Source organism: Phaethon lepturus, unplaced genomic scaffold, assembly GCF_000687285.1.
Source record: "Phaethon lepturus isolate BGI_N335 unplaced genomic scaffold, ASM68728v1 scaffold30031, whole genome shotgun sequence".
Classification (NCBI taxonomy): domain Eukaryota; kingdom Metazoa; phylum Chordata; class Aves; order Phaethontiformes; family Phaethontidae; genus Phaethon; species Phaethon lepturus.
This window is the reverse complement of record NW_010516052.1, coordinates 15,369-27,116: the sequence shown is the minus strand read 5'-3', so window position 1 is coordinate 27,116 and position 11,748 is coordinate 15,369. Positions and strand designations below refer to the sequence as shown.

Genomic DNA, 11,748 nt, shown 5'->3' with positions numbered 1-11,748 from the left:
GGATTTTTCTCAAAATAACGCGGTGTCACCAGGAGATGGGCCCGTGTCCTTATCTCATAACTGGGCTCCACTTCACTCACGCTCCCCTCATCCCCAGCTGTAAGGGGTGCTTGCAGCGGTGAGAACAAACACGCGGTTCCTTCCTCCGCCTGAAGTCATACTCAGCCAGCACTGCTTTGCCGTGAGGGGTGCCTGGTGGCTCTGACCCCCGGGCTTCCCGTCACGGGGACCCACGTGCACCCGTCTTTGCAGAAGGGCTGCACGCGGCTCGGCAGAGCCGTCTGCCCCGTCGCCCAGCTCGTGGCAGAGCCACGGACCCAGCTGCCGGTCCGTCAGGACCACAGGTCCTTGCCTCTACCCCTTCGCTTTGATAAGGCATTTGAGAAGTTGTCACGCTCCCTTAAAAACACATACCTTGTTCCTCCACCGAGTTCCTCTTGGTGTAGATGCTCACTGAGCTCCCACTCCTCCTCCCCCTCCTAGCCTGCCCTGTGGTTTACTGTGTACATTACAGGCTCTTTTACAGAAAGCAACCAACTATAAAAGGTACCAGGATGCCGTCCAAGTCCTCCTCCCTGCCCTCCGCCTAGGGCAGCGGTCGCAGCCGCCCTGCCGCGCTCTGCACCCGGCGGACGCCATGTGAGTCCCCCCGGCAGCCGATGCCAGTGTTGCTGGTGCCGGGACCTGGGCGAGCGTCGTTCCCCGCACAGATTCCGCTTGTTCTGCTGCGCTCGTCCCAGGCGTGCAAAGCCTTTCTCCAATCTTAAAGAGGTTTCCTACCTGCCGCTCTGTGGCGGCGAGGCTTAAATGAGTGTGATGTGTCGGAGAAAGCCGCTAAAGCAGGACATGTTGTTCTTTTGTTCCGGCAGAGATGGGATCCCACCGTACAGACTCCGAAAGCAGCATCGCAGAGAGATGCAAGAAAGTGCCAAAGCAAATGGACGTGTGCCACTACCTCACATTCCTGTAAGTAGCGCTGTCTCCTTCCCCAGAGGTAAATACGCAAAATACGTGAGATTTCTAGCGTGTAGTTGCTCTGCTTGCTCCCCTTAGCGCTGTATCCATTTGGGGATGTTTTCCGATGGAAATACACCATGATAAGAAAGGGCTTGGTAGCCTTCTGCCAAACTCAGCATCCAGGGCTGCCCAAAACACGTAATTTTTCTTAACTGTTCAGTCAGTAGCCGATTGTTTCTCCTGGATGAGAGTGAAAGCACTGGCTGGTATTTACCCACAAGCAGGTTACGTGCCCTTGGGTGAGCTGGAGGTGTTTGTGGAAGGTGTAGGAGGCCACTGGACATGAAGGCTGATGTAGCTCTCAGCCAAGGTCAGCTGGGGCGAAATGCAACTGTCCTGAGCGGTATTTCTGCTCTGGGCAGCCAAAGGGAGCTGTAACCTGTTCTTGAGGACTCGGCAAAGCCCACCTGGGGGTTCAAGGCAGGAGAGCAAAGGCGGTGCAGGTGTTAAGTATTTCATTCGTGTGATACTGTCTCCCTGGTTGCTCCAGGTAAGCAAACAGCTTTTGGAAGATGAGCGTACCTGCTAGGGCTCTGCAGCACCATCTGCAGCTCTGCTTATTATTATTTTCTTTCTGTGAGAAGTTACAGGTGACATTTAATATCTAGCAGGGAATAAAGGTGCTTCTTTCCCCTTTGGACAGCTGGACTCCAGCACAAATCAGATGGGGGGGAAGCCTCCATCTGCTTTTTCCAGAAGTGCCTTCAAACTTGACGCAGCTGTTCTCATCCTGCCTGCTCAAAGCAGCACAATACCAGCAGAAATACACCCTTGTTTTAATCTGATTTAAAAAAAAAAAAAAAAGAAGAAACCAAAACCACCACTCTTTGTTTTGTCTTTTAAATTAGATTATTTTCCTTAGATTTAAGAGGGTCTCCTGTGCTTTGATCACTGGGTTGACAATAAAAGCCCTGGCTGCGGATGCTCACTAGCCATCCTTGCTCAGTCACCTCTCTTTTCACACAGTTGCTTTCCCAGTGTGGTTGCTGTTGAAAAGGCTGGCTGGGTGCCTTTTTATTTCACTTGATGCCGTTCTTACTGTAAGCATGGCTTTTGTTAGAGTTGAAGTTTGAAAGCTTGGCCTTTATTTTTTTGTTGTTGTTGTTGTTGCTGTTCCCCAACAGTGGGAACTACCAAGCGAATATTCTCCAACTTCAAAGCTTGTCAGTGGCTTTACCTTTTGGATGAAAATAATAGTGGCTTTCTGTCGATCGTATGCACTGGCAATGCCTCGGTGAACTGCAGGTTATAAACTCGGAGTATGGAGCATTAAATATGTATAGTGAGCTGTGCTTTAATGAACTTCCATCTGCCAAACATTTCTTTTGTTGAACTGAGTAAGTGTCATGCCAGCAGCAGTTCCTTGCAGGCTAATTAGTTTTACTTAGCATTAAATTTTATCGACCTTTTTGGAAACTAGTTAAAAAAGGGAGGGAAAAAACAAGGTTTAAATTGGCCACCTGCTGCTTATAAATTTTTATGTTATCCTGCTTATCTACACGGTCTTTTAGAATTACATATTCCTCCTAAACTACACACAGACGCTTCACAAGGATTTTTTTGTGAAACATCCACTGTTCCCATTAGGTTCTGCACTGTAATTTTAAGTCCCGGGGAAAAAGGCATCTTGACGCATATTTATATGGGAGCGGAGGACTGAGAAGTCGAGTTAGTTCTAGTCTTTCTCCAGGGAATAAAAGTTTAGTTCAGACACTCTGGCACCTTCTGCCAGCCAATTACTGACACAGAATTGGCATCGACTTCAGAGAGGCACTGCTCTGCCCTCGCTTATCAATCAGCCAAGAAAGGAGAAGGTAATTAGACAATATGTTTTGACAACACCAGTGTGAAATGTTATAAAGTTAGTCTTTTAAAATCACCTCTAACTGCACGCTTATTGAATTAAACCTCCCCAATTAGCAAGGAGCCACGCAAATGTTTCTTCAAGTGCTACTTTCCGAAGCCGGCGGTTAGGCTATCTTGCAGCCCGTAGCTAGAGCAGTCTCCCAGCTGCCCGGACCTGGCGGTTAGCGTTGCTTTTAAACATGTAGCAATGACTAAATTGCAGCCTTTGAGTGAAGGTCTTTATGGACTCACAGCTAACGGGTGTAGCCAGAGTCCGTGCTGATAGAGCTTGCAGAATGCATGGCATGTTTTCCTAATGATAGTAGAGAACCTCCTACTTCCGAAAAGTCGTTTCAGAAGTCCTTTGGAGACCTTACTGTTCCCTTACAAATGAGTTATGGGGCTATTATGCAAAATTTTGAAAGAACTTAACATTGCTTTTCATAGCAGCACTTTTAGTTAGGTCCAGAAGCTATAAACTGTAGTGATTATATGTTCATAGGAGACCGCCCGCTAGTTTCCACAGCTGTGCTGCCTCCGAATAACGAAGGCGTGTGCTGGTTGTGTAGGATGCCCTGCTATGCAGCAGGAGATCTTGGTGCGTGGATGGCTGTGTTCTGCATGTTCCCCACTTACAAACTCACCAGTGCTTGGTAAGTTTGGAGAAAGTTGTGTTTTGTGAAATGGCACTCTGCCCAGGAATGCTGTGGGTGAAGGTCTCTAGCAAGCAACGAGCCCTTCATTTTGTGCCTCTCGCAGGAACCCATTTTGCGGCGGGTGAGTGTTGCTTTTCATGTGGTTTTCCACCTCTCTCTCGGATTTGAGGAGAGTCTTGGAGCACCAAGGAAGGAAAGAGAAAGCAGGTTCCCAGAGGAAGGGTGAAAGCCCGGAGAATGCAAGGCCGTACCTGTGCTATCGCACAGTATTTAGCCTGGCCCTGGCATTCATCCGTTCCCAGGAGAGGATGGGAGATGCTCCGTTTTCCCAACAAATTCAGAAAAATCCAACCTCAAGCATTAAGACTTGGGATTCCCTTTTTGTTTGTTTGTTTAACTGCATAAAGAGGCCATTTTGTGATGCTCTTGCTGTAGTTTGATCATCGGGTCGGAGCTCCCCTGTCCTGCCCCGCAGCCGAGGAAGCTGCAGCTCTTTACACTATGGACACGAGAAGAAAAAAAGTAAAAGTGGCAGCAGAGTGGGTCAGGCTGATTGCTGAACTTTCCCAGAAGGATCTCCTCTGTGCAGAGGTGGCTTCCATAGTGTTCTTGAGTGGAACAGAAGATTTTGAGTGACCACTCTGCAATGCTGTAAGAGTGAGGAGTGTACAGGAGGAGCCCTGGTCCCGTGCTGCCTGGGTAACTACAGCTAAATGAGCTTTCTGCTCCTGCAAGTTGGGAACCTGCTCAGAATTCCCATCAGCTGTTTTATGCCTTTTTCCTCAAACTCCTTGCAGCAGCGGGACTCTGTGCTAATCCCTGAATGCTGCTAGAGTGGATGCTGAAATGCAGTTATCCATGAGCTCTGCCACAATTGTTTCTGGTATGGAAACACCATTTATCCTTTAAAAACATATCTCACAGTGGAACGCATTATTAATCTGGGAAATGTGGACGTTCAGAAGTTCTTTTCTCTTTGGTTTTCTAGCCTGCCATCTTCATTTCACCTCCAGGACTGACCTTTGATCTAACATCAGCCACTCAAGCATCATGGAGGCATCAAACCTCCTGTAGAAGAGGGAGATTTAGCAACACCAGCCCAGTCAGATCTGTCAGAAACGGTTCAGCCCAGCCCGTGTATCCCTGGGGCTGGTTAGAGACTTCTACCCAGTGATAACATTGGAAAACTTGCTATTTCATCTCAGAGCAATTGAGGTTTATTCTTCCCAAGGGAAACCCGCAAGCCGCAGTGAGATTATTCACTTTCAGCCTTTTCATGTATACATCATAGTTAAACCACATACTTAGGATGCCGGTGTGTTCTGATGTGCAACTTGATCTTCAAACCTCAGTTTCTCAGGGAAGGTGAAATCCATCAAAACTCAAGACCTGCATCTTCAAGCAAAACCCAGGCAACTCCCTCTCTATTGGCTCTTAGAAAAGGAGGAGAAAATGTTACAGCAGGTGCTAAAAGGAACTGCTGGAGAGCTTGTGTGTCTCGCATGTTCTTAACAGGCTGCTTCTTCCCAAAGGTACCAGAGCTTTGGACACTTTACAAGTCAAAGACAGAGGACAGTGTTCTGGTGATAGATACCCCAAGAAATCCTTCCTCACAGCTGTCATTAGGAAAGATTGCTCCACCCAGACCAGTTCAAGCAATTTCTTTCTTGCCAACCCATCTGGCACTCAGCCTCCCGTCCGTTGTTCTCTGCAACTTCCCCAACTCGTCATGGTTTGATTCTGGACAGACCTGTCTGAACTAGTGGCATTAAATAAAAGTAGATAGATAATTAAATAAAACATTAGCTAAAACAGCTGTAGATAAAACAATTCTTTAAAATTAAGGGCTGAATTGTTGACCCAGAATGGCCAGAGGTCTCATTCTGGTCCAGACTGGAGGGCTGGATCCTCCAAAACCAGCCAGCTCTTGGAGAGTGCTCCACTCTTTACTTGGAACAAAAGCATTCAGAGCCCTTCCGACTTCAGAACAATAAACATCTTCTTTACGACTCGCTTGGCACGGCCCTGTATGCCCACAGAAAGCCAGAGGCACGTACAAAATCCTGAAGCCCTGAAGGATCCTCCTTGGGCACAGGCTCAGCCTGGCTGGTTTTTGATGGAGCATGTCTCCCTTCCAAAGTCAGACCCATCATTTGAGAAAAGTTTCAAACACTTTGTTGTGTTGAGCCTTTTGAACCGGGTCAATGCAGTCCATGGTTGCTGTCCAGGGAGGCAGAGCGAGCCCTCAGCAGTTACCCGTATTGTTTCAGGACAAGGAATTTGCCATTCGTTCTTCTGCGATACTGTTAGTTTTGGGGAATTCTGTGTAGCTCATCCTTTGAGCTAGGAATAAAGTCAGACCCATGGCAACGTTCAGAGCATCATCGTGCTTGCCAGCTTTCGGCGAGTCACCGTTACAGGTACCTGCCAGGACAACGTAGGGCACGTGCAGCCAGTATCTGTGGCGTGAAGTGAGGTTTATTTTGGCTGCACTGAACTTGGATGGTCAGAAAGACCCTTGCAGAGATGGCTTCACAGAGGGCACTGCATCTTGCACCCTTGAACGGGCTGCTGAGGACCTCTGCAAGCTGTTGTGCTGAGTGGAGCGGCCCAAGGACGGGGCAGTGGGTTTTGCAGATGCAGCAGTTTATCAAAGAGACAGGAAGATGAGTTCATCCTAAAGATTCTTGGGTTCGATTATTTTCATTTCTGTAGTTGAGCTTCAATCACCTCCAGACTTTGAGAGACTGTGGTTAAACAAGCTGAATTATTAGTTGTAAAAGACCAAAATCATCCTATCTCCAGTTCCCTGGATACAGCAGTGGCCCTGAATGTCTTCAGATCATCATTAGAGATGGAGCTGTGGTCCTTAGGCGTTGCTGGGCCTGGAGAGAACCACCTTACTTTGACAGGACTTGAACATGCAGGTTAGCAAACTTCAACCTTTGCACCTGCTGCTTCTGGGGGCTTGGGAGGGACTTTGGTTTGGGATCCTGCATTGCATCAAAGGCTATGAAAATAAAGGTTCTGCTTTGCTATGGAAGCCACTGCGGTAGCTTCAATGGGGAGACCCAAAAGTGTAACTGCTGCGTGCCGAGCTGCCTCTCATTAGGCTCATTAAGTTTCTAACGGATCAGGGCCTGGTGCTGCCATCATATAAACAACCGCAGGGAGAGTTGGCATGTCTGAGGTGGTAGGAGGGAGTGAACACATCATCCGGCGGGTTGCGACTTGTCGGGCGAGGGAGAGATTTCCCTCTTCTGGAATCGCTGGTGCTGCCTCATGGGATGGATGGTGGTGGTCATGCGTTTGGGGTTTCTGATGAAAGCAGACTCCCTTAGCCAGAAGTGCTCCCCTGGGCTATGCAGGTGGAATGGGGAAACATCACTTGGATCCTGCAAGCTCCCCAGGGAGGAACAGGGCAAGCTCTGCCACATCTTCCCCCATGATGGAGCACTTCTGGGGCCCATTTCTGGAGAGCACAAGGTCCAGATGGTGGGACGAAGCATGCCACTTTGGCCCTTGTGCCAATATTTCAAGACTAAACATCATTTTTGTTGATGAAAATTTTTTTCTGCTCTGTTTCTTTTTAATATAGGCCATTGATTTGCAGGGCTGGAGGTCCTGGTGGCAGCAAAGACTGTGTCATCCCAGGGTGGGAGCCACCTGGTAGCTCACACGTACCGTGTCCTCTCCAGCGGTTGCATCCCTGGATGAAGGGGATGGTGGTTTGGGGCTGCTCCCGGCCCGGATGGGTCAGTCCTGCCTGGGACAGCTTCAGGTGGAGCTGTCAGTCCCTCTGCTTGTCACGGAAAGCCGAGTGCTAGAGCAGGCAGTCCTTTTGGCTGCGAAGCCGCATCGTGTCCGCAGGCATCCCCAGGGACGCTGCCGCCCAGCACCGTACGGCGCGGAGGAGAAGGCGACCGCAAGTGAGCACTGGAGTTGAGATTTGCTGGCTGGGTCTTGCTCTCGGCAAAGAAAACAAGCGGCGCTTTAACCGAGACCTCTGCAGCCCAACTTGGGTGTCATAAAAGATGTCTTCAGCTTCTCGGTGCCGTCAGTAGCATGCCTCTATTTTTCTTCCCCTGCCTTCCACTCAGCAGCTGACAGAGAAAAACCGATATGATTTGCATACTTTTGTCAGGTTTTGAGGCAAAGCATTATTTTAGTCTTCTGCATTGATCTTTTGGCTGGTCTGGAGTAAACTCAGGTGGTCTCTCATGCTCCTTTAAAGATTTCAAGCTTGATGTCTGCCTCTGGTACTGTATTTGTTCTTTTGCTATGAATTTTCTCATGTCTTCACATTTAATTTTATCGCTGGTCCCATAGAATGTATATTTCTCTCATGTTGGTATTGAAATATTTGAATGCAGGTTTTGATACTGTTGAATTTTCCATATGTTTTTCCTCCAAATCAAATTTTTATCTCTGTTGTGTCATTTTGTTTTGACTACTATTTTAAAAAATAATGCAGAAGGGATAAAAATGAGGGGAAAAATACAGTGGCTGATAGCTTCATACTTCACTACATGAACTTCTTATCCCAGAGCTCAGGAATTTAGGGACAAAGTAACTCAGCATAAGGAACCAAGAATGCCCTTGAACTTCCATAAATATTCATTTGTTCACCCAAAGCAAGTAGAAAAATGTGATCTCTGCACTTGTAAGGTTGCTGTATTGATGAAGCAAGCAGGAGATCGTTGCACGGCTCTCAAGAGCTGAGATGCAATCCTGCAGGATCTTCTGGTAAGAGAGGATGCTTTGTGGGAATCATGGCCTTTTGTGGCCGGGCTGGGTTGTAACAGAAGATGGAGTGAAGTAAGATGTCTTGGAAGTGACAGGATTTCCACTCCTTTCTGTGGCTATGGGCTAGATTTGCAGAGATTGACCGGCACACGCTGATCCACCTAGGCTAAGCTGAGTAAGTGCGCGTAAGAGTCCTCCTTTCTGTCAAGGTGAAAGCATCACTACTGTAAGCATGACTTTTGAGAGGTTTGTCTGTACGTCCTTTTCCCACCCTTTGAGACCAGCGTGTATTCCTGTTGACCATGTGTACATTGAGAGAAAAGCAAGCACATCCATCCCAAAGCGGAGTTTGGTGCCAAAAAGGGCTTGTTGAATTGTGGCTCCAGAAAACCTTTCCCTTACGTGGAGCGATGTGTGGAGCTGGTGCCAGCCAGGGAGCTCGTGGTGACGGTGGCTCAGCTTCCAGCCCCTCGGTCCTATGCGTCAGCCAGCCCATCCTCCCTCAATCCCCACCGGAACGACTGGCATTTCCAGTTATCGAAGCCTCCAAAATAAACGTGTGATTTTTTTTCTGCATCTTTTGCTAACCTCCGGTGTGTTTTTCCTCCAGCGTACATACCGAATGCCAAAGGATATCCACGTCGAACCAGAGAAGTTTGCTGCAGAACTGATCAATCGTTTGGAGGAAGTACAAAAGGAACGTGAAGCAGAGGAGAAATTAGAGGAGCGCCTTAAACGCGTTCGAGCGGTTAGTAACCTTCTTACGCCCTCCACCAGCCCGGGAGCCTGTCTGCGTGCTCTACACCACAGGGAGCTTTCACCTGCTGTAGAAGCAAGCGGGGTGACCACTTCCCTGCGCCAGCAGCCATGGTCATCGCTTGCACGGGGGCTCCTGGAGGCTCCCTGTGCCCCAGGAGCTTCCACAGTGCTGTTCCCCCATCCATGCAGGGCTCTGTGAGCTTCAGCTCTCCCTTCCTGCTGTAAGATACCAGCTATGGCACAGCAGCACCTACTTCTGCCACCAGTTAGGGGCTGTGGGTGCTCTCCATCATCATCTTTGGCACCCTCGCTCTCCTGACTTTGTGAGCACTCCCTTCCAAGCAAGGATGGGGACTGTGTAACAGGGGTTCACCTGCCCCTGTGGGGTCTTGTGTGATCCCTATTTCCCCCACAAATAGTAACCAGATGGCAGGTGATGTTATGCTTGGAGGTGTTTGTGTTTGCTACCAGGCTGTTTCTACCACAACCAAAAGGGTTCTGCCCATCAGTGCCTAGCACAGCGCTAGGAAATTTGCAACTGATCAGGTGTAGCATCCAAAAACTCTCTCCTGGCCAGAGAAACACACTGTGACTCCACGTGGATGGCTGGGGAAACCCAGCCCATGGCACCGCATGCTGCGAGCCCTGGTACCGCTGGGGCCCTTCAGAGCTTGAGGACTTGGTAGATGAACCAAGGGAAGCGTGTAAGGCCTTTAGCTCCACAACAAGCTCCAAAAGGGAGAGAATGAGGTATTGGTCGTCTAGTATTGCCTGTGTGAGACACCCTGTTCAGCAGTATTCACACCGTATTTTTTCTTCTGAGATACTGCATCTCACAGCTACCTGTTCATTTTGTGCTGGGGATACAGGAGGGTTTTCAGAGGACACCACAGTGTTACTGAAGGTCACTAATGTCAGTGTAACTACATCCCTGTGTGAAGAAATTGTGAGTCTCTGCAGTTAATAGCTGCCGTGGCCCTGAGGCCAAGGCTCTGTGCTTAGTAACCCGCGGCTCCCCTCGCAGCAGAGGTGTTGGTGCCTGTCTTGGCTAGCTCTGTGTTTCGGAGAAGCTGAACCTCTGGGGCTCGAGGGCAGACCCTTCAGCCCCATTACAGTGTTTTTAAATATTCATCAGTGTGTTTAAGTGTTCACCTTTAGACAGAAAAAGAGCTGTAGGTTGTACTATTTGCTTTAAATGACATCTGTATTTCAAACGTGGAGAAGCGAGGAAGTGGAGGGCTCGGTAAGCTTCCTTCCAACTCCAAGTGATGTCCAGCAAACTCCCTGCACATCTGCGTCCCGCATCCAGCCCGAAAAGGCCAGTGAGGAGCTATTTTGTGATTAGATTCCTGTTCTTCTGGAATTGGTCCATTTTCCTCTCTGGTACCTATTGCTTTCTAGGCAAGGCCAATGAAACCAGCAGCACTTTCTGCTAACACAGTCCTAGAGCACTCTTCCTCCTTCTCTTCCTCTCCTTCCTGTGGCTCCGTGGCCACCCCCACCTGTACCAGACTACATTATCCCAGCCCTCTGCTTCCTTGAAGAAGCTGCCAGTAGCAATACCATAAAATCAGCAAATACCTATGTGCCAGAGAATAAATTTAAGTCTGTTTAAACACATTTTTGTGTGACTTAAATCTATTTTTAAGCCCAGGACTCCCACTAATGCTATATATTAAACCTTTTTGCTGTCTCCAGAATGTATTTCATTGACTAGCTGGCATCTGGCATTAGCCGTTCAAGAAGAACTCAGGGTAAGCAATTGTAGCTTTTTTAGGTCAGCACTTAAGGTGCAGGAGCTGCTGGTATCAGCAAGATGAGAGCTTGAATCCTGATAGATCACAGGGTTTTTTTCTATGACCTGAGCACCAGGACAACAGGGTAACCTCCTACCAGGTCTGCATGGCTCACTGAACAGCAGCACAGGGAAAACCACGAGTGTTAGTCACACTAGGCAGTTATCAGCTTAGCAGAGAAGCTGGAAATATTTTGCAGAAGCTAGGAAAAAAGAATTTTTCTCCCCCATACTGAGCTGCCTGCAGGTTCCCTTTCAAAGCCACATCATACAGTAACATCACGAAGAGGCATCTGATTTAAAGCCAAATGCCCCTTACTGAAAAGACTGTAAGATTTCTGTTTTTTTTTAAAAAAAGCAAACTCTGAATTCATTAATTATTCTGAGCAATGTGGGAGAGGATTAGAGGACACGCGTGTTCCCTTATTACTTTTTGAGCCACTTCAGCCTTGTGTCCATGCGTGGAAGCTGCAGTATCACATCATACTTCTGATACTTACTCCGATCTTTGTCTGAACTGAGCAAATTGAGAATAAGCCAGGAGGAGCAAAGCCACTGCTGAGGTTCTCGCTGTTTGAATATAAAGCATTGCCTAACTAGAGAGGGAAGTCATTTGCGTGATGATCAAAAACGTGCTCGTGGTTAGGTGAGCTCTTTTGCCCTACCGACCAGCGGCAGCCTGATGGGTGGGACTGGGAGAAGGCAGAGGAGGAGGTATCGCTTGCCCATACCTCATCGGTCCAGATCTCAGCCTCCTAATTCAAAGGGAAGGCCACCCCCAGCCTTGCTGGGGCGTAAATATAGCTCAGCAGACAGTCAGCAAAGTTGAAGCCTGCATCTCTCTTAACTGCTGCTGCTTGTGGTGGGAGCGGATGGACGAGCTTTCTGACAATATTATGTCAACAAAGCACCATCTAGTGGTTATGGCAC

General features: G+C 48.4%; 1 protein-coding gene across 1 annotated transcript in view; it reads left to right on the top strand.

Annotated features, from left to right (window-relative positions):
• Positions 1 to 514: 514 nt before the first annotated feature.
• LOC104627631 (axin-1-like) overlaps positions 515 to 11,748 on the top strand; it is a gene marked incomplete at its 5' end in the record, with an annotated part of 24,771 nt that continues 13,537 nt past the window's right edge. Inside the window, 3 exons of the mRNA XM_010295958.1 lie at positions 515 to 639; positions 870 to 966; positions 8,875 to 9,012. Of these exons, the coding sequence (XP_010294260.1) occupies positions 515 to 639; positions 870 to 966; positions 8,875 to 9,012 (360 nt within the window). The remainder of the gene's footprint in view (positions 640 to 869; positions 967 to 8,874; positions 9,013 to 11,748) is intronic.